Source organism: Patella vulgata, chromosome 9, assembly GCF_932274485.2.
Source record: "Patella vulgata chromosome 9, xgPatVulg1.2, whole genome shotgun sequence".
In the NCBI taxonomy this organism is placed as follows: Eukaryota; Metazoa; Mollusca; class Gastropoda; family Patellidae; genus Patella; species Patella vulgata.
The window spans coordinates 38,499,068-38,521,976 of NC_065887.2; the positions used below are offsets into that span (position 1 = coordinate 38,499,068).

At 36.7% G+C, this 22,909-nt stretch overlaps 1 protein-coding gene and 1 long non-coding RNA gene across 4 annotated transcripts; one reads left to right on the forward strand and one right to left on the reverse strand.

Moving 5' to 3' along the window:
* Positions 1 to 1,057: 1,057 nt before the first annotated feature.
* Positions 1,058 to 21,162, reverse strand: LOC126807905 (retinol dehydrogenase 7). Its single transcript, XM_050532787.2, has 5 exons — positions 20,911 to 21,162; positions 19,592 to 19,917; positions 18,327 to 18,585; positions 2,120 to 2,283; positions 1,058 to 1,421 (listed from the first exon to the last, which is right to left on the reverse strand). The coding sequence occupies exons 2-5, from the start codon at positions 19,905 to 19,907 to the stop codon at positions 1,201 to 1,203; spliced, it is 960 nt and encodes a 319-aa protein (XP_050388744.2). The 5' UTR covers positions 19,908 to 19,917; positions 20,911 to 21,162; the 3' UTR covers positions 1,058 to 1,200.
* LOC126807929 (uncharacterized) lies at positions 5,035 to 12,442 on the forward strand. Of its 3 annotated transcripts, XR_008789334.1 has the most exons (5): positions 5,052 to 5,556; positions 5,995 to 6,181; positions 6,306 to 6,581; positions 6,690 to 6,825; positions 11,852 to 12,442. It is a non-coding gene; the product is annotated as an uncharacterized LOC126807929 (long non-coding RNA). The 3 variants fall into 3 exon arrangements; XR_008789333.1 differs by having other exon boundaries at positions 5,035 to 5,556; positions 6,306 to 6,825; XR_007674219.2 differs by lacking the exon at positions 6,690 to 6,825.
* Positions 21,163 to 22,909: the final 1,747 nt, after the last annotated feature.

Consider the following 22,909-nt stretch of genomic DNA (forward strand, 5'->3'; position numbering starts at 1 on the left):
GGACAATGTGACGCCCCAAAGCAGAATCAATATTCACATGCTGTATTTAATGTGATTCAGCGCACAGTAAGAAATATAGTGTATTTGTAACTAGAGCATGACGGTAAATACTATGCAGCGGGCAACCTTGACATTGTTTTAAAAATACATGGGGTAAAATCTATTAACAGGCACAGATGCACGATTTTTGAAAAGGATTTGCGGTTGGAAATAATTTTTGATGAAAACGTTGAGGTAAAAAGGGTTTGGGAACTTTCTTTGGTTATTTTGTTTTCAAAAACAAACACAAAGGGTAGATTTTTTAGTCATTGACTGGAATATTCTTATTTAGTCTTCGAAAATCCCGTATCTTAGCGGAATATAGTCCGCTGTTGGATTCACAACTGACACGGCTCAATAAGCACACACCTATTAAATGTGTGGTATACAAACATATTAAAGGGAGAAGAAGTGGAGTAGGGTAACGCATATTAAAGGGAATCGGGTGATCACACATTTTATGGGGTTTGATACTTATACAAATATTAAGGGGGAGGGGGGTACTATACTTATTAAAAAGCTGGGATATTCATACATCTGTAGGGGAGGGGTGGGGTAGGTTAACATATTTTGAAGGGACTCTTGTAATCGTTCACATTAAAGGGGTGAGATATTTACACATATTTAAGGGTGGGGATACTGGCACATATTAAAGGGCATGGATAACCAAACATATTAAATGACTGGAATACTCATTCATATTAAAGAGATGTGATACTCAGACATTTTAAAGTGCTGGGATACTCACACATATTGTAAGGCTTGGATAGGCAAACATATTAAAGGGCTGGAATATTCGGTTTATCGCACCCCTGTCCTCGCAAGGTTCCCTTACTGTACCATTGACAAGGGGGAACCAAGTTGGAAAATCTCGGCGAACTTTCTCGGCCAACACCAGGATTGAAGCCCGCACCTCTTGGTCATCAACCGAGTGCCTTATTCTCTGCGCCACCATGCCTTCCACAATGGAATTCAATATTGTATATCTAATCTTTTCTTATTAAGAGTACAATTTTTGGTTTCTTTAAAAATTTTAATCATTAGTTCGTACAATTTGATGGACTGACATTTAAAAAGATTAGATTGAGGTATTAGTCAAATCTGCTGTCATCATTGATTTTAGATGTTATCACTGTTTAACAAGCGTAGTTCAAGCAATGTTTATTTCATCCCTGCAGGTTGGGGAAAATTGTAGCAAATAATAAAATCTGATATCCATTCTGGAACAGTCCATAAAAATCTGGCGAGGTAATTAGCATCGTTTCCTATGATATATCTAAACTTTGGGTATCTGGCTGTAATGGCATGTACATAGGCGTCTATCACCTTATAGAATTTGTCTGAAGCTTGGTTTTGAAGGTCTCTGATCACTTTATTGGTGTCTGAAAAGGAAAATACGTCGACAGATGTAACACATATTGGACTGTGTAGAATATGCTAGAGTCGATTTGTAGCATATCTGTCCCACGGTATATGTTTGAAACTGGTTGAGCATTATGATTATAATGTTGAAAACGCATTAAAACCGCATGATTGTTTTGCAGCGGTGCCGGAACCCGTGTACCGGGGTATACAAATGGTACCCTGCCCTTTTCTGGGCCCTAATGATGAAAGTTTTCAACCTTTTTACTAGTCTATTCATTTTTAAATGATATGTAATTGCTCTCTGGTCGGTCGCGAATCGCCTGTCGCACTAATAAGGCTTTTGTCTCTTTCATTATTATGTATTTTAAAGAGTTTTATGTTGGAATTTGGAATGCTAGAGGCGCTCTAAACAGCGTTCTCGGCGCCCCTGATCTTTTGTCATTTGCGACAAAGCTCGTTATTGCGTTCCTCGCACTTAGGCCCTGGTACATGACACAATGCCAGGCATCGTGACGTATTGGGCAGTACTGATTAATTTAGAAGAATAGTAACCAGATTTTAGATTCAGATTGTTAGACTATATAATTATATTAAATTCGCGTCAAGCGATTCATGGAAATTTAAACTCACGCCCCATTTTGTTTCCCTTATACTAATGTATGTCGCAATGGTTCATTCGTTTATTTTCCCCTCAATGACTTCGGTGAACGCTTACATTCTTTGATAAACTCTTCGCCATAATACTGTTGACAATCAGCATCTGCTTGCTGGAATGTTCTATGATAGACATCCTCTATTATCGTTAGGTTGAGTATATTTGTTTTAAAACAACCTGGTTCCAAGATGCTCACTTTCACACCCTGATGGTATACCTCACGTCTGGATGAAAGAAAATACACAATTCATTTTAACATAAAATATCATATTATCAAATCATTTTTCTTTTAAGGTCGTACATGGCGCAGGGTGTGGTTACTTTGCTAGAATACCCGATACCACGTGTTTTGCCTTAGTACGCGGAATAAAATGTGGATAAACATCCTACTTTTCTGCACCAACCCGATTAACGCAGTATACTATGAGGGCTGGCTGAAGAGGTCTAAGCCAGAAAAGGATACATCGATTGGGTTGAAATACATTTTTGATATTAACATGTACATTCATTGATTGGATTATAGACATACGAGCTGCAATTGTAGTTTTATTATTGCCTTCGTACCAGACCAGCTTGTGAACATAACCAGCTTGTGAACATAACCATTGAAACAAGATGACTAGTCATCACCATCCCGCGTCCTTGAACTTGTTTGGAAGGCATAAGGATAGATAGGTTGCCAGGCAACGAAACATACGCCCACAGCAGCTAAATCGTCCGGGCAGTCAACAAGAGTTGTCGCATATTTTTACTTTTTTCGGTAATGAAACATTTATAATACACTAAAATCTGATTAAGAGCAACAACTCAGAAAACCATTAGAATTTGTTTGGTTTTTATAAAGTTCTGCCCCATGCTAACGTTTTGTATACAAAACTTTTAATATCATGGATTTAGCTGTTCCAAGTCAAAAAAATCAATGAAAATCAATATACTTGTTCCTCTCAAGATCTTAAACTCTGTGTATCAAGCTGAAGTCAATCGGATGATAACTTTAGCCTTTAGAGCGTCACAAGATTTTGCAAAGTGATCAAGGGCCATAACTTTGGCAGTAATTATCGTTGAAAATCAATAGGATTCTTCGTCTCATGATCCTAAACACTGTGTATAAATTTAAGGTCAATCGGATATTAACTTTGGCCTCTAGAGCGTCCACAAGATTTTATGAAGTGATCAAGGGCCATAACTCTGGTAGTAATTATCGGAAATCGCTGAAAATCAATAGGCTTCTTCGTCTCATCCACTTAAACACTGTGTATAAATTTAAGATCAATCGGATATTAACTTTGGCCTCTAGAGCGTCCACAAGATTTTTTGAAGTGATCAAGGGCCATAACTCTGGCAGTAATTTTCGGAAATTGCTAAATATCAATAGGCGTCTTCGTCTCATGACCTTAAACACTGTGTATGAATTTAAAGTCAATCGGATATTAACTTTGGCCTCTAGAGCGTCCACAAGATTTTTTGAAGTGATCAAGGGCCATAACTCTGGCAGTAATTTTCGGAAATTGCTAAAAATCAATAGGCTTCTTCGTCTCATGACCTTAAACACTGTGTATGAATTTAAAGTCAATCGGATATTAACTTTAGCCTCTAGAGCGTCCACAAGCAATTGTGGACGCCGGACCGACGGACCGACGGACGGACGGACGGGGGCGACGACAATATACGACCACATTTAAATGTGGGCGTATAAAAACAACTTCTATGGGACTAGTCAGAAGATTCATACTCTGATCATAGTAGTTCGGCAAGGCAAAGTCGCTACTCTCTGTAAGGATTGCACAACAACCTTTGCCTACCTCAATCAGCTGCTGTATGTTAAACATTAAGCTTAAACATCAGAAAATAAAATACTTTAATAGTTTGATGTTTGTATAAAGTTTTAAAAAGATTTCTCTGAACAGATAATGAAATATGCTCTACAAATGAAATCAGGACAGAAGAAATGTCATCAAAAAATAAAATAATAGGTTGATGAATGTAAAAGTGTTATAAAGGTAACACTTGTGTTGGATCTCAACACAAGTACTTGTGTTAAAAATAATCTACACAAGTTATGTGTTGTTTTGCATTGCATTAACACAAACTTGTGTCGATTTATAAAATCTTGTGTTTTTTTCATATCATTAACACAAGTAATGTGTACCTTCCAAGATTTGTTTTCTTTTTAAAAAAATAACTCCATACAAAGTCTGAATTCGGGAGTCGTCAAGTTTTAAGAAAAGTAATAAAGGGCTTAATTCACATCTCGAAAATCACATGCTGTTCTTCACTGGAAGGGTGTGAGTACCAATTAATCAGACAATTGCCAGACAGACTTGAATGTTAATTGATGTTAAGTTGTCTGTATAGTTAAAATGTCTGTCTTTTTTTATTGACCCAATAAACTGATAGATCAAATGAATATATAGTGTACATGTGATTTTCAGCACCCTGGTGTTTTCGAAAATTGATTCAATGTACAATGAACAAAAAAAATGAGTAAAACTCTTAATAATGTAATTGGTTGATGTAATCGAAATTGGACAGTATTGGTTAACTGAAAAGTAACCAATCAAATTTAATTGATCATCCACGTGTATCTCATAATCGACTTATTGATATAATGGTTCTCCAAGTTATCTATACTTTTTGTCTGCGATATCACTTCGGTGGAAGCGGACGTAAAATACAACTAACTAAGAAGAAGTATCTATACTTTAGTCATTGCGACAAATTCTTTCTTTGATATTATATCAGCGACATTCAGTTAGATAGATGTAGTGAAGTTAGCATCAACAGGGTGCTTTAGCCGTGATATTTTAAAAAAAAATTATAATGGTCACATAGAATACCAGACCGCAGGTTTGTAAATTTTTACAAAAAATAAAACCGTGTATTTAATTTAGCATGTATATATTGCTTCTATGTATATAATAATTCGTTTCGTTTAAAACAGTCAGATTTAGAACTACTGCCACTGACTGCATCGGAAGTCTATTTATATAATGGCGCCACAAAGAAAAATTTTTTGATGTGTTCTAAAAGTGTTCCGCTAATTCAGCAATCTAATGAATCTGTCTTAATTTTTCTGAAATCGTGCTTAATTATTATTAGCTAATCGGCGCTACACCGTTGTTCAAATACTTATAATTGCAAGAAACCCCCGACTAGGACCAGCAGGTAAGAATCTGTCTTGATTTTATAGTAATACCCGGTTGCAATTATTGGCCGCCATCTTTGATTTTTATAGACGTTCGGGCAAAAGGAGAAATGTATATCCAGACATGGACTATAGCTAGATACTAACTTTTGTGTTAGTTGTTTAGTTGAAATGTAATCTTATTTCTGTAAAAGAAAAAAACAACAACAAACAAATCAGCCTTTTTTTTATATCAATGTCATCAATGTGTAGGCCTAATATTAGACTTTCAATGATTCAGAAGTTTCTCTACAGTTTCGTTATTTTTTTTTCCAGTCATTGATGTTAGCATGTACTACACAAAGAAAAACAGGTAACAGAATTTCATTTCCTTTTAATATATTTTTTTAATAATGGCCAATAATTGTTATTGTATGTAACACGAAAAGTATTTATCTCGGTAGAGAGAGGGTGAGTAAATGGGGGTTAAAGTTCACTAAATTCACTTGACACAAACTATGCCATTCATTTCCTTGTATTAAATTGGTCGAATCAAGTAGGTCCATGCTATATATATGTCCTAGAATCAAGTAGGACAGGTAGTCTTCTTCCGTTTCCGCCCTTTTTCTGAACACTGTCTCATTCTATTGCCATCTGTGTATGTTGTGTTATATTAATTCTGCATAATTAACTCTAGTTAACCTAGTTAACTCTATAATAATAAATGAATTTAATATATAAATAAATAAATAAAATATAAATAAACCAATAATATATTTGTAGTTTAATATGTTTTATCTTATCATTACAGGCAAAGCATGAAGCCAAAGGAAATGTTTTTACCAAGGCATGTTCCTCAATAGCGGAGAGAGTTTTATCCAGTGTCGGTTCTGCAGAAGAACCCATTAATAGCAGACCACCCATTGCAGCACTTGTAAGGTCGCTATAAAGAACCCGACAGACTGCGACCAAAAGATCCCACTGACGTGTCGTCAAGCGTAAGTACTCATGCAATTAAATACCCATGTATATAAGAATTTATTAACATGTAATTAAATGTACAATTTTATTTATTTATTAACATGTACTTAAATGTACTTTTTTATTTATTTTTTGTTTTAGCTTGACGAAGATTTCATCGATCATAGTGCACCGGGATTTTATCAAAAAGGAGTAAAAGTTGGGGAAAGCCGCCATCACATTTTTTGTACTGATAGACAGATGCAACTACTCGCACGCGCAAAAACTTGGTATATGGATGCAACTTTTCAGGTGGTGAACAAGCCATGGTCTCAGCTGTTTTCCATCCACGCCTTCATTAAGACTGGAGAGACCACCCGACAGTTACCATTGGTGTTTTGTGTAATGTCGGGTAAAAGCCAAGACGACTATTATACGGTAAATAGCACTTACTGATTGAATTACTATTAATAGTAAAAAAGGACTATTATTTGGGACCTTGAAATTGTCACAAATGGGTCGCACTAACAGCGACATTTGTTTCAGGCATATTTGTTTCATCGGGGACACGTCTGGTGTCATGTGAATGCAACGACAACAGCCCGATTGATTGATTTGTTGATTGGAGTTCAGATGTCTACATTAAAATCGACCACTTTCAGGTTGCCGTATTCACGGCCAGGTAAGACCGACTTGAAATTTCTAGAAATTTTTCTGGGGGAGACAGGCCCCAACAAATCCCCCGACGGTGCGTTTCACGACTTTGGCGCAAGACGGTGACCTTGAAGAGACGTCGAAAACCATTTAATAGACATAGTAAAAGTCATATCTTACGAGATTATCGCTGGTCTTGTCAGAAAATGCTATTTTATATATGACCAGTTTGTGTTTGAAAAATTTAATTATTTATTCTCCCACCATTAAAGCACACTAATTACGAAATATCGCTCTCAGAAACTTCATGGTTTCTTTTGCAATTTGTTTGGGGTAAGACGTTATATAAATAATATCAATCTGTCTACCACACAAATTTAACAGATACAAATGCATGTTATTCCACAGGTAGACAGACAGGGCCTCCTTTGAAGGGACTCAGTGAAGGGAACGCGGTTGGTTTAGAGTTTGTCTGACCCCTTTGAATATTTGCGTCTCATCTCCAATGAAAACAATCATGTTGCTCTCATGCTCTTCTCAACCAGAATCAAACATATATCGTACCTGAGATTTGTTAGCATGTTCCACACAACCCAACATTTATCGGCACCGGGATTAAGGGTGTATATCTTTGTTTCTAACGCTTATTGGGAATACGCCACGGAAACTACAATAAAAACTTATTTACAAAAACATTCTAAAGAGGGAAAACTGACATATTTCAAGCTTTACTATATTTAAAGAAATAATTTAAATCAGCCGGCTGAAACCCCGTCTCCACTATTTGTTCAGTCATTCTTTAGGTATAGTGCCAGTTTCCACCGACAATGATATTGCAAACAGGTGTCCAATCTATAAAAGCATACATTCCTACAAAATGTTTCTTTAGTCAAGTGAAACAATAAATTCATAACTATGCGAGGGTGTGGTGAGTAAATTCGTGGTAATAAGTGTGAATAGGCTAATGTGACATAGAACAAGGTCACATTGATGTTGACAAATACGTAAGACGATATGAACATCAACTAAAAAGATATGTAATGTGATTCAGCTGCAAGGTGATATGTGCATATATGCAGCATAGATAATTAAAACTTCTATTCAAGTTAAACCAACTGTATCTATTTATTTAAGTCTTACGTCGAGCTGAATACATTTTATGATTTATTTTCATCTATTGGTGGTTAACAGTGTGTAACTAAAAACTAATATTGGATCTTATTATTGCCAATGATATAATGTACATGTAATAGCAAGTGTATTTATATTTTTTGTTCAGTCTGTACACAGTAACATATCTGAGAACCATATTATTATCATTTCTGCCCAAGGCTCCCTGTGCCTTATAGTTAGCAGTGATACAAGGCAATTACCAATTTTCCATGTTCTTGGCCTGAAGAAATAAAATAATAAAAGTCAAGTTTTTATTATTATGCAAGTGGAAAAATACAATTATTCATAGTATGATTTGAATAAATACAACTGATTTGAAGTTGGAATTATTATTTGTCTAAGATGACTGGGCATTTACAAATTGAAATAGCTACTCTTCATCAAGAAAATACATGAATATTTTTCCCAATTCACCTGGATTTTATTGTAGGTCTTTGTACGTGAAATAGCTTTATTTAACGTCCGCTACCACCGAAGTGATATTGCAGAAAATTAACAAATTCGGATTCCCTTTTAAAGGAAATTGACTGCACTATCGCTGGATTGTATTATATAGGTAATGTCAGTTTTTTTCAAAATGGCGCCCAGAACACAAAACAAACATTGCCATTCAGGGCTGACTGGTGTCGAGGCTGTATCCTAAGAATGATTTTTTGAATATTTAATCACACAGAAACACAAGTATGCACATGCAGTTATGATATAATATTAAATTAGCTTACCTCAAATACCTCAAAATATACTGTTTGGTCAGTTTGTCCTTCGGCCAATTAAAATGGACGTATATTTTGTTTTAACCGAAACGAAAAATTTGCGTTATAAATAGTAAACGAGCTTGATTGACCGACCACTGCTAATGTTTTTTCGTGAAACGGTATAACTGCAGTCAACACACGGCCGCCATTCTCGATGATTGACAACTCACGTTTTTCCTCATCCACCAAAGAACCGTTAGGTTTCTTTGAACATACTGTAATAACATTGGGATTATCAGTTAATCAGCTTTAATTATCCCGCTTTGATCGTTGCCATTTCTTATATTTTCCACAAAAAAACTTTGCCTTGTACGCACTAATTTATCAATTGGTATTGCCATCTACGACAAGCATGTCAACGTGCAGCTCACGGATTATCGTTAACAATTTCTAGGGGCTTGTAAAAAAAGATTGCATGTCGTGTAAATATTTATTTTGTTTTTTGTGTAGGTCATTTTCAAATAAATTCATCAGCATATTATTCGTTTTAAATAAATATAAAACTTTTTATGAGAAACGATGATTATCAAAGAACCGTAAGTGCAACTAATGTTTTATCGTTTGGTTGAGCCTTTTACTAACCACGTGTTTCATGTTAATAAATATTTTCTTTCGTGTTTTGTTTGAATTGGCCTATTTCTAATAAATTATCCCGAGTCCCAAACGTCGTTAACCCGAGTCCCAAACGACGTATACCAAAGTCCCAAACGTCGTATACCGGAGTCCCAAATGTCGTGGTCATATTTTTTTGAGTCCCAAATGACGTGAGTCCCAAATGACATGTAATCAACCTAGAGTTGTTGTTAGTGTTTGTCGGATAGATCCTTTATACTTACTGGCGCTAGGTAATTTCGAGGCTAATATTGTTCAATTTTATTTGAATGATTTGCTTGCGCGTACCATAGGAGTGTATTAGAAACAGTGTTTGCGCAGGTTCGAGAACGGCTGAAGAACATGAAAACACTTTCATGAGTCTCGAACATGAGAGAACAGTATCCATGGTAACAAGATGAATTAAATTTATACAATCTGTTACGATAACTTGTTTAGTATTTACTTCGCTATTAAGCATAATTTTGATAAATTATGACACCGTTTTACTCCTTTTCAATTCTTTGGATGACGATTACATCACCTTTTGATACGCCCTCGTCCGTAGGTTTGTCCGTCGTCTACAGAACTGATTATTTTGAAATTGATATGTTGTTTATTTTAATGAGATGAATCCTATTTAATTTCAATAATTTCTGTTAGTTTCTTCTGGAGTTATGGCCCTTGTTTCACTTTGTGAAATTCATTTGAATCTTTTAAATTAGTGAAACGAAGACGTCTATTAAATTTCTGCGATTTCTGTGAATTATGTCTAGATTTGTGGCCCTTGTTTCACTTTTTCGAACCTTGTGAACGCGCGAACAACAAAATTATCATCCGATTTGTATGAAAATTGTATGCATTATTTAAATTAGTAAAACACAAAACAAAAAAATCTGTCAAATTTCAACAATTAAGGCCCTTGTTTCAGTTTGTAGAACCTTTGTAAACCCACAAACGACGAAAATTATTATCTTGTTCGAAATTTTCTTGTAAATGCCCACATTACCTACAAAAGAATGAATATGCGACAATCCCTGTTGACTGCGCAAACGATTAAACTGCTGTGGGCATATGTTTCGTTGCCTGGCAACCTAACTTACTTGATGTTATACTGGCCACATACTACATCCAATTTTCGAACGGTATTAAACTTTTAAATTAATAAATGCACCCATGATGCTGTTTTCTCAGCAGTTATCGATACGTCGACCATGTTTGTTCTCCTTCACACCAACTATGAGGTAGTGTTGGATTTGAGAACGGGAATGTGTTCGTGAACGCATTCCAGACTGCTCAAGTCCGACAAGAACCCATTCTCCGTCCGTTCTCTGCACCGGAACACTGTATCGAATACACCCTAGGGGTATTTAGCAAAGGGAGGAAACCGGAGGACCCGGAGAAAACCCACAAGGCTGGACAGGCGACCCTATTCCTAGTCACATTCAAGTGGGGAATCACATAATAATGGCCTATTTCAAATAAGATATTTGCATATAAAGAAAGTAGGCTTACAGCCTCTTTCAAATGTGATATTTGCATATAAAGAAAGTACAAACTTAAATCGTCAGTGCTGGAAAAACTAGCCAAAGGATTTGGCTGAATCAATTGGCGCTAAACTTCACCTAGTTTATCCACTGACATACGCCCGAATCAAACATGTTTGATATATTTGGCCGAATTGTATTTGAGTGGTGTGTCCGCTTCGCCGAAGCATTCGTCTGATTTTAGAATTCATTAGCCAATCACCACTCATTCATATCGAGTGGGTATCGCAAACTAGCAGTCGAACTGTGACACGGGTGCTACAGCCAACAAATTCCAACTACCATACTATCGGCTTTAATGCACGCCAATGGGACCTCAGGTTTTGTGTTCCATTGAAACGACTAGAAATGAAATGAAATGGGGTTTAACGTCCTACTGTTTTGCTCCGAACTGGGCTAATGAAGACAGGCATACACCACACAGTGTGCTATGAGGGAAATTTTGCCCGGACAGCGGCACTGCGGTGTATCGAATTCCAACTGTCAAGGGATCTTTTACGTGCACGCCAACGTGTACACGGGACCTCGTTTTTTCATTTCATCCGAATGACTAGACAGCTGTCCTTGTCAGGCCCTCCGTCCTGCATCACTGACAAGGGGGAACCACGCCGGGAAATCTGGGTGAACTTTCTCGGCCAATGCAGGGATCGAACACCCGACCTCCAGGCTAGCGAGCCAGCGTCTTACCCACTTAGCCACCATGACGACTAGGCATGGAATCCATGCTGAAAAATTCAAATGAGCTTTCAACACTGGGAGCGAACCCGCAACCTCCCGGGTACCAAGCCAGTGCCTTACACACTAAGCCACATGACTCTCTTCTAATTACTGTGACAGTCCAGTCACATGACAAACAAGGGTTATTAAAACAGATTTTCAAGGCTTGGGTAAGATCTTCGGGATTCAAATGGTTTTAGATATCACACAGTTTGTATATGGTAAGGTATCTTAAACAGTTTATTACAAGTCACATATTCATATTTTTCAGTTTCCATATTAGATGCCATAGCAAATCAAAGATCATATAATAAAATAAGTCAAAAAACCCAAATATGGAAAAAGAAAGAGCTGAAGAAATGGTGATTTGAGCACCTATGCTTTCTCATAGGTGTTTTTGGAGGGTGAGTGTTCAATTCTAATAGAAAAGATTGTTGTTATGGTATTTTAGAATCTCACCATAATGTGTTTGGCACAATATATCCCGGTTGGAGCTGATGTGACATAAACCTCCATTTCATTTTATTGTTTTGAAATTTAAAATTCAGTTTAGTATAGTAAATTTGTACACGTACATGTATGTGCACAAACAGAATCTTACTTATGTCCAGATACATGTAGATATGACTGTCTCATCTGTGGGGGACCACGGTGGCCAAGTGGGTTAGACACTGGCTCGCATATTTTAAGGTCGCGGGTTTGCAGTAAGACATTGCAGTACGGAGGACTGGGCTAATGAAGTTGGGCATATGCCATACAGTGTGCTACGAGAGAAATTTTGCCGGGTACCGTGACCTTAAGGCCTTCTCTTGTATCAAATTCTAACTGCCAGGGGATCTTTTACATGCACACCAATGTGTACACGGGACCACGCTTTTTTGTTCAATCTGAATGACTAGACAGCTGTCCTTGTCAGGCCCTCCGTCCTGCATCACTAACAAGAGGAAACCACGCCGGAAAATCTGGGTGAACTTTCTCGGCCAATGCAGGGATCGAACACCCGACCTCCAGGCTAGCGAGCCAGCGTCTTACCCACTTAGCCACCATGACGACTAGACAGGGAATCCATGCTGAAAAATCCAAATGAGCTTTCTCGGTCAACACTGGGAGCGAACCCGCAACCTCCCGGGTAGCAAGCCAGTGCCTTACATACTAAGCCACATGGCTCTCTTTTAATTACTGTGACTCTCCAGTAAAAAAACCCAAATATGGGAAAAGAAAGAGCTGAAGAAATGGTGATTTGAGCACCTATGATTTCTCATAGGTGTTTTTGGAGGGTGAGTGTTCAATTCTATTAGAAAAGATTGTTGTTGTGGTATTTTAGAATCTCACCATAATGTGTTTGGCACAATATAGCCCGGTTGGAGCTGATGTGACATAAACCTCGATTTCATTTTAATATTTTGAAATTTAAAATTCAGTTTAGTATAGTAAAACTGTACACGTACATGTATGTGCACAGACAGAATCTTACTTATGTCCAGATACATGTAGATATGACTATCTCATCTGTGGGGACCCATGGTGACCAAGTGGGTTAGACACTGGTTTGCATATTTTAAGGTCGCGGGTTTGCAGTAAGACGATGCAGTACGGGGGGCCTTACAAGGACAGCTGTCTAGTCGTTCAGATTGAACAAAAAAACGTGGTCCCGTGTACACATTGGCGTGCATGTAAAAGAGCCCCTGGCAGTTAGAATTTGATACAAGAGTAGGCCTTAGGGTCACGGTACCCGGCAAAATTTCTCTCGTGGCACACTGTATGGCATATGCCCAACCTCATTAGCCCAGTCGAAGCTGAACAGTAGGACGCCAAACCCCATTTCATTTCATTTTTTTCATTTTGTCTCATCTGTGACAAAGCAAACCAACACATTACAATACAATTTAATTAAATTAAAACTTTCGTCTATTTAAAAATTGAATCGATTTAAGTCAACTAAAACATAGTATGTTTTTTTTCTCAGTTAACTACATCAGAAAGATCAAGACAGTTGGAAATGGCTATTCATATTATGGAAACTTTTTCTCACAGAGCTTGATAATCAGGTAAAATGTAAGTAACATATATATTTGTATTTTTAATCATCAACTAGTTCTATACACTTGATTGGTAATCTAGTTATTCTTCTTGGGGCAATGCCTAGGACTCTCCTATTCAAGTCTTGGCATTCTTGATTTTTGACAATCACATCCATTGATTTTCTTCAAGTTGTGATAGACCCTATGTGTATTTTTACAGTAAATAGCAGTATAAAAATGGACAATATTTTACTTTTCAAATACATTTTAATAGGTAATATCCAATTTGTTGTCGATGGAAATAAAATATAATAATCTGCCTAGGTCTGTTACTGGACAAGACACAATAAGTGTTACCCAAAGATGAAACAAAATAGAGACTCAGTCTCGATATGGCAAAATAAATTGTTTATTTAAACATTGTGAACCATAAATAGTAAGAAAGTATTCTTATTGCCTACTTTTTATTTTTTAGGCTGGAAGATTATTTGTTGTATGATAACAACAAGAGATCCCAAGCATCAATTTATTTTATAATTCTGGAAAAGAATGCATTTGACCCAATTTTTGAATATTTTTTTTTTGTTTTTACTGTTAAATATTCATCCCAAACACAATTAGATTTTAATTCTCTACAGAAATTTATGTATAATATAGAATGTAAAGTGACATATAAATCACTTAGAATTTGGTCGGAAATCATAAAGTATTTAATAGGCATAGTCTAGATTCTGCCCTACAACCTACTCTTATATCAAATATTTCAACTGTCAAGGGTTGTTTAAAGGGAACCCAGGAGGGCCGAATGGTTAACACACGCACATTGGATCAGAAGGGTCTGTCATTGAGTCAGATAATTCAATTGTCAAGGGTTCTTTAAAGTAAACGCAGTGGGGGTAGTTTCAATTCTGGGCTTATACCCAATTATCCCTTGCCATGTCCTACACTACTGACGTGTGGGAACTATGTCGGAAAATCCAGTTGAAATTTCTCGGCCAATGCACTCACTGAACCACAGTGGCTCCTCCTTGCTTTTGACTTGTGATTATTTATATATATTTTGTACATATTATTTAATGTTTGCGATTTTCTCTGATATTTTTTTATTTTTCAATCCTGTAATCTTGATGCTTTGCTCCTTTTATGTACAAAATATTCATTTTGTTTGTTGTTTTTTTTTAATGAGGAAAAGGTTCTACATCATTTTATTACTCCTGCAAAATAGTGCATTTTTCTTTTGTTAGTTTTCTGTGTATGCTAGTTATTTCTAGATGCCTCACAAATCACTTGTAATATGACTTTGTAGCACTTTTCAGTTTCTGAAAGTATTTCAATTTAGTGCATAATTAATCTAATTAGGGCTTGGTTTGGATGTTATTAAATTTAGATATATTTGAATTATATATTTTTGGGGTATGGGGTAGGGATCTTTCTTTTCTCAGTTCTTGTTTTCGGGTAAAGAAAAAATTAAATAGCTATTTTGTATTTTGTGATGTGATGTGGGGGGGGGGGGGGGGCAAAGTATAACAAAAATTTTATTAGTATTAGAATTATATCTCTGTTTTTCTGTTAACATTTCAAATGATGTCTATTTAGTTTTGATTTGGTGGTGTTAATTTACTTTTTCCTATCATTTTATGAATAAATGATAATTTAACAAATAAAATTATTGTTACCTCATTTATCAAACTTTACAGGTTAAACAGAGCAAAAGGGGTGGGGGGCTGCATGGCAAAGATTGCTAAATTGAGGGAAAATAAAACACAAGTTTTTGTTGGTGGTTATACACAAGTTTTTATGAAACCACACAAGTTTCAAAAATTTCAACACAAGTTTCAGAAATTTCAACACAAGTTTCAGAAATTTCGACACAAGTTTCAGAAATTTCAACACAAGTTTCGACACAAGTATTGTGTAGATTTTCACACAAGTTTCAACACAAGTTTGTGTTGTTTGGTATCTTGAACAGTTTCTGTGATATGCTCTAGAATAATAATTATATACCAAAAAATAATACAAATGTGTAGTAAAAATCATTCAACAGATAATTGTTTTCCATGGCAACGCAGAAATTATTAAATCTGACAAATTTCTAATTAGCAAAAGGCACAACTACTGTAATAGGATGATGTGTGTTCAAAGTTTCAACTAGTAAGAATATATATATTCTGAGCACAGTAGTTCAGCATGTCGGGGTTGCACCATCAGTTGCGCCCAGCGTCTAATTCTTTAGACAAATCTCATATTCCGACACATGGAATATCAATTCACAGAATTTCATACTCTGGTCACAGTAGTTCGGCAAGGCAGGGTCGCTACACGCTGTAAGGTTTGCTCAACAACCTTTGCCTAACTCAATCAGCTGCTGTATGTTAAAAAATAAACTTATACATCAGAAAATAAAATACTATAATAGGTTAATGTTTGTACAAAGTTTCAAAAAGATTTCTCGAACAGATAATAAAATATGCTCCAGAAACAAAATCAGGACGGAAGGCTGGATTTCAGAAAGGAAAAATAATGGGTAAAATTATTTTAAAGGTATCTTGAACAGTCAAATGTGTTTCCATGGAAACACGTAAAATTATCAAATCTGAGAAATTCAAAATAAGTGCCAAGAAGATATCTTGAACGGTTTATGAGATATGCTCCGGGAAACAAAATTGTACACCAAAAACTAAGTCAAATTTGTTTCCATGAAAACACAAAAAATATTAATCCAAGAAATTCCTAAATAGCAAAAGGCACAACTACTGCAATGAGTAGATGTCTGTACAAAGTTTCAAAAAGATATCTTTAACGGTTAATGAGATATGCTCCGGAAACAAAATTATACACCAAAAACTAAGTCAAATGTGTTTCCATGGAAACACAAAAAAATATAAATCCCAGAAATTCCTAAATAGTAAAAGGCACAACTACTGTAATAGGTTGATGTGAATGCAATGTTTCAAAAAGATATCTTAAACGGTTTATGAGATATGCTCTGGAAACAAAATTGTACACCAAAAACTAAGTCAGATTTGTTTCCATGAAAACACAAAAAATATAAATCCCAGAAATTCCTAAATAGCAAAAGGCACAACTACTGTAATGAGTAGATGTCTGTACAAAGTTTCAAAAAGATGTCTTGAACGGTTTATGAGATATGATTCGGAAACAAAATTATACACCAAAAACTAAGACAAATTTGTTTCCGTGGAAACACAAAAAAATATAAATCCCAGAAATTCCTAAATAGCAAAAGGCACAACTACTGTAATAGGTTGATGTGAGTGCAAAGTTTCAGAAAGATATCTTGAACGGTTTATGATATACTCCGGAAACAAAATTGTACACCAAAAACTAAGTCAAATTTGTTTCCATGGAAACACAAAAAATATAAATCCCAGAAATTCCTAAATATCAAAAGGCACAACTACTGTAATTGGTTGATATGTGTGCAATGTTTCAGAAAGATATCTTGAACGGTTTATGAGATATGTTCCGGAAACGAAATCGGACGGACGGACGGACCCCGTTTCAATATCCCTCCCTAACTTCGTTCGGCGCGGGATAATAAGCAGAAAAGGACAAAACTGGCTATGGGACAGTCATCAAGTACATGCAACTGAAAGGATTAACCCCCGCACAGATACATGCCGACATTAAAGCGTGGCAGAGAGATTCTTGATCATGACCCGCGTCCTGGAAGGCCATCAAGGAAACATTACTCATTTGCATGACATGGTGATGGCTGATCGACGATTGATCACTCGACATATTGCCAGTGTTGTGGGCATCTCTCATGAGAGGGTTGAGCACATTATCAACAACGAGTTAGGGATGACAAGAGTTTCTGCAAGATGGGTGCTAAAGCTATTGACTGCTGATTAGGAACCTCCCGTGACAATCTGTGCCGTTTTAAGCAGGTCCTGATAATGTTTTGCCAGATTTGTAACCATGGATGAGGCCTGTTTCCCAAACTGAAAATGGAACTACCCGGTCGTCATTTTCCTAGTACTGATGACGTCATGTCAGCTGTGAGTGACTTTTTTAGGGTGACTGAAGAACATTCCTTCCAAGCCTTGCAACATGGTTGGCAAAATCATCGACTTTTTACAGGTCTTCCATGGATTGGATGGGCTTAGAACTTTTCAGCCAGATCTCGTATAACGACGTTATGGCCTACTCTTATTTTGAATACTAACAGTCAAGGATTCTTTTGCATGCAAACCAACGTGTACACGCGTAATAATGGGGCAATATCCTTTTACCATGATTGACCCTTTGATCTGGGTTATTTTAAGTATGCTATACAAAACGTCAATAAAGGTCAATAGGTCAACTAAGGCTAAACCTGTTCCACTTGAATTCTGACATCCTAATATACTACTTTACCATCTGAACGACTAAACCCTCCGTTCTGAACCGTCCAACTCCAGGATAGAAATTTGGATCTCCTGGTTAGCGAGCTAGCGTGTTAATCACTGGGCTATCGATGTTCCCACTTGTTTTGGCGAGTTTACATTTTTGTTGAGCTTTGAACGAAGACATGAAAACCATTCACTGGACATATATTTTACCTCGACAGTCGCTAGCGAACGAATGTTATGTTACAGACCCAGCTGGGTAACCGCTCTGCCATTTCCATTCTTTAAGCTAAAGCCGTACACTGACCATTTTACATTATCTACGAATTCCTCAATCAATAGCACGTAATTGTATAGCATTTAATGATTTTACCTTAAGAAATCGGAGAAAGCTTCCACTCCATATTTGGTGATGCAGTAAGGAAGAAACTTTATAGATAGACGTCCACCCATGCTGGCAGTATTTACTACCCTTCCTCTTTCCTTTCTCACCAGTGGTAAAAACGTTTTAGTGACGTCGATTACACCAAGTAGATTAACAGCAAGTGTATCTAGGTAGTCTTTTCTATTCAAACATTCTACAGGTCCAACAGCCCCAACTATACCAGCATTATTTACAACAGCCCATAGACCTATAAATATAGATATGTAAAACATTAAATATATACCCAAATGCCCCTATACCAGCATTATATACAACAGACCTATAAATACAAACCGATATGCAGTAGCGGATTATCATTGAGGCTGATGAGGCTGCAGCCTCAGGCCCAAAGATTTTGTAAAAAAAATTTTTTTAGACTTGTCTGATACGATTAAAAACGCATAGACAATGAATGTTAGGGGGTGGGGTTTAGGCCCAACGGGAATCAACATAGGCCCTGACCCGAAATTAATTAGGCCCACGCCATTTTAAATAGGCCCTATTTAAAAACTAAATAGGCCCTCCAGCAACTGCCGTCTCAGGCCTTGGTGGAGCTTAATCCGCCACTGCCGATATAGAACATTCTATAGAACCAATAGTGTCATCTATATCAGTATTATTTACAACAGACCATAGACCTCTGAATAGTCAGAAATAAAACATTCAATAAGTACGAAGTTGCATACACTATGAACACTTCCGTCATGTTTCGGGTTTTCATCGAGATTTTCCGGCGTGGTTTACCCTTGTCAGTGGTACAGAACGGCCTGCCAAGGGCAGGTGTCTAGTCGTTCGGATCGGATTCAAAACTGAGGTCCCGTGTACAACTTGGCAGTTGGAATCCGATATAAGAGTCCGTAGTGCCGCTCTCCGGACAAACTTTCCCTCATAGCAAACTGTATGACGTATGCACGTCTTCATTAACCCAGTATGAGCAGAACAGTTAAACCCCATTTCATTTCATACATTTCTGGTTAGAGAACGTAGAAAGTTACGTCATCAAACATGGCGCGGTGACGTTCTCGGGACTTTTTGATAGGTTTCGGGGTCCCCAATGTACCGTGGGCGTCATATATATAAAATCATTTCTATTAATCAAACACATCGTGTGTAGTGTATATTTATTTTATATAATCAAGGCCACCAAGTGAACTATAACTGTCTAATTATTCCACGTTTTTGTCTTGTAACATCGAATGCATCTGACAGCTTACCTTTGTTTGGGGGTAAAATTGATTTCACCTTGGTGAGTGCAGACTTGATATCATCTTCAGACGTAACATCTAATTGGAGTGTCTGAAGAAGTTCGGACGAAGTCTTCTTCAATTCAGCTGCAGCATCTTGTTTCAGACAGGCAGCAATAACATGAAATCCTAAACCATCTAATCTTTTCGCCAAGAGCTTTCCAAATCCTGTATCACATCCAGTAACTAAGACGTACTTTTCGCTATAATTCTCGACCTTTAACCTCTCTAAGAACCATTTTAAGGTCCAATAACCTATTAGTATTGTCATGATACATAGCCACATTTCGAATATGCTTAAAATAAATAAATTATGAAGGAAATTAGTTGACTCTTTTCCTTAAGGCCCGCTCCATCTCTCTTGTATTTACCTACTTGTTGACCCTATGCCAAACTAATCAGAGGATCCCAAATTTTATAGAAATGTTGGCATTGGCATGTTTCAGTATCCAATATATCTAAAAAAAAATGTACTGTAAATTTTATTGAAATGTCAACAAATACAACTGCACGAGAAAATTTATCCAATGAGTACCCCGATACCGTGGGTACTAGGCCAATAGCCTACTGTGCCTATTAGTAAATCCGACCATTAATAGGAAACTCTATAATGTATTTTTAAAGGAGCTAAACCTATAACTCAATATTATCCATAATATTCGAAATTAAAAACACGGATTAGAATTTAATTTTGGTTCATTTCGATCAGTGTTGATTTGTTTGATGTTTTGATTCTTATAATTCTTATAAATGTAGGATTCAATATTGACCATTGCTTGATTTAGATACCTGTAAGAATGCTGAAACGTCACATTTAATAAACTTAGAATTAATAAATTAAAAAAATCATGTTATTATAAATGTTATACCTCTAGTACTAATTATTGTGTACACTACACTGCTTTTATACCCATAGATGTCTACTTTAAGGTTCCAGGGGATATAGAACTATATGCCCTTTAAATAGTAAAATAAGTGAAATGTATTATTACAATAATTTTGGTGTCTAATTGTTTTTATAGTAAAATGAACGTGCTTTTCACTGATATGAAACAGCATATCTGGAATTTGGTATTAAGACACGTTTTTTTTACCTTGAATACCCCCCCCCCACCCAACTTCAATCGTCCTGTAAGGTAAGTAAATATGAATGTGCCAGAAAATTATTTACATATTTGAAAAGAGCAATGAACGTTATCGGGCGACCATCCTGCTAGATTAGCGTATTAATGGTGTCAAGAAATAATTTACGTCACCAACATTATTAAGTATCCCCAGTAGTAACATACCTGTTTTTCTCTTTACGTCACACTTCTAAGAGATGAAGTTCCAATCACAAGCAGACAAAATAGCCTAATATAAATCTAGTTGAGCACACAGGCTGGGATGAAATATGAAATAGACAGCAAGTGTAACTGGAGTACGATGGAATTTGTAGGCCAACATAAAGCCTTGACATTGGTAGCTGGCGCGGTACAAAAAGTTTAAAAATCGGCAGTGTGAAGTTGAATCGTTTTTCGTTATTCACCAATAAATATACAGTCTTTTATTTTAAAAAAAAAAACAAAAAAACAAACATCTCTGCCAAGCATCACTGGAGTTCTTAACACGCACGTTCTTTCTGAAACGGTGAGCAACCAGCCGTGTCTCAATATACGAGCGTTGACCTGAAAAGTTGATGAGTAAGTAATCGTAACATTGATGTGCATACTTGTCAGATTTCACCTTGTGAATCTTCAGACGTAACATTTAATTGAAGTTACCGGTACTGTGTTATTTTGGACGGGTGCAATGACTTTTTGTGTAATAATTTTAAATAGCTACACCTAGATTCACCCAATTTGTGGGTGTGTGTGGAGGGGGGGGGGGGGCGGGGTACGAGTCATGGTTCGCTCAATGCAGAAAATAAGAAAATCGATGCCGTACTGAACTTTTTCCAAACCATATCCCATCCAGTATAAGAGGGTGGAATAAAAGTAGTGCGCTTGTCAGTGCGATATGACATAGTGTAGTTACATTGTCTCAGTGTGTAACCCATCCTCGGTATCCCCAGTGCTACCGTTCCGTTCTACTTCCCTATCTACTGGGTCATTCACCGGTGAATAAAGGTATACAGAGGACGTTAAACTCCATTTCATTTCACCTCCTGCACTGAATTTAACGATTATTAGTCGCCGACAGCCTGATTTCGCAGCGAACACCATTCCGATATTTCATGCAGACGTGTCGTCGACGATTGTATATTGTGCACAAGAATTCTCCTTTATGGCTATGCTTGTGGCACGTACAGCGGACAAAATGTACAGCGGACAAAATAATCTGGGGAGCTGCATTACTAGAGACCACTGACGAGAAATTGTTGATAACAAATATTTCTTACTGTTCGTGGATAAAATATAGTTTAGAAAAAAAATGACTTCATCTGCATTATTATAACCATATAGGAAGCCGACATTCCCACAGAAAACAAGTTTGCTTCATTCCGTGAACCCGTGTTGAGATACCTGTTGTTCGCTTTACGTCACACTTCTTTAGTAATACGTAAGAAATGATGTCAAACACAAGCCGATGCGATATTTATAGATGAACAGATAAATACCCGTTTAACACCATGCCGTATACTGCACGCCAAACTGGTCTTTTTCTATTCCTTTATAGAAGCTATATAGATACAAAGTGTCATATTTAGAGGATAGGGATTATTTATAGGCCAATCAAAAGGCTTATAACAGTTATTTATCTTACTCCCTGCGTATGGAGTTGATATTTATGTAGCACAAAAAACAATTTGGTTTGTATTAGTTTTCTTATTGAGAGCTGACTACCAAACCCCTTGTAATTTTAACAAATATATGCATGATATAAAATAAAATGTCTAATCCGTTAGAAAAGCACGCGAATAGTGATTATTGATTTAAATTCATCTGGTATGCACTGTATTGTCGAAATAATGAGGGGTTTACCGTTTAACACACTGTAAAATCCCGAGAAACGTTCTCGGTCAACACCGCGATTGATTCCCAAACCTCGGAGTTAGTGGGTCAGAGCCTTAATTGCTCACTATACCACCGTGGCACTCACTATATTGCCTACATACAAAATCAGTATCCCCCTTTATAGAGTGTAGAAAGGGAGGGTTGTTGCCCTGGGCGCAAAATTCAAAATAAAATTTTAAAAAATAAAGCAGTAATAATAAAGAAAAAGGTGCATACGAAAATTGAATTCGGCAGAATGAGAATGTTAAAAATAGAATATGTGGCAGTTTTTTGGTTGCCATCACACTATCAA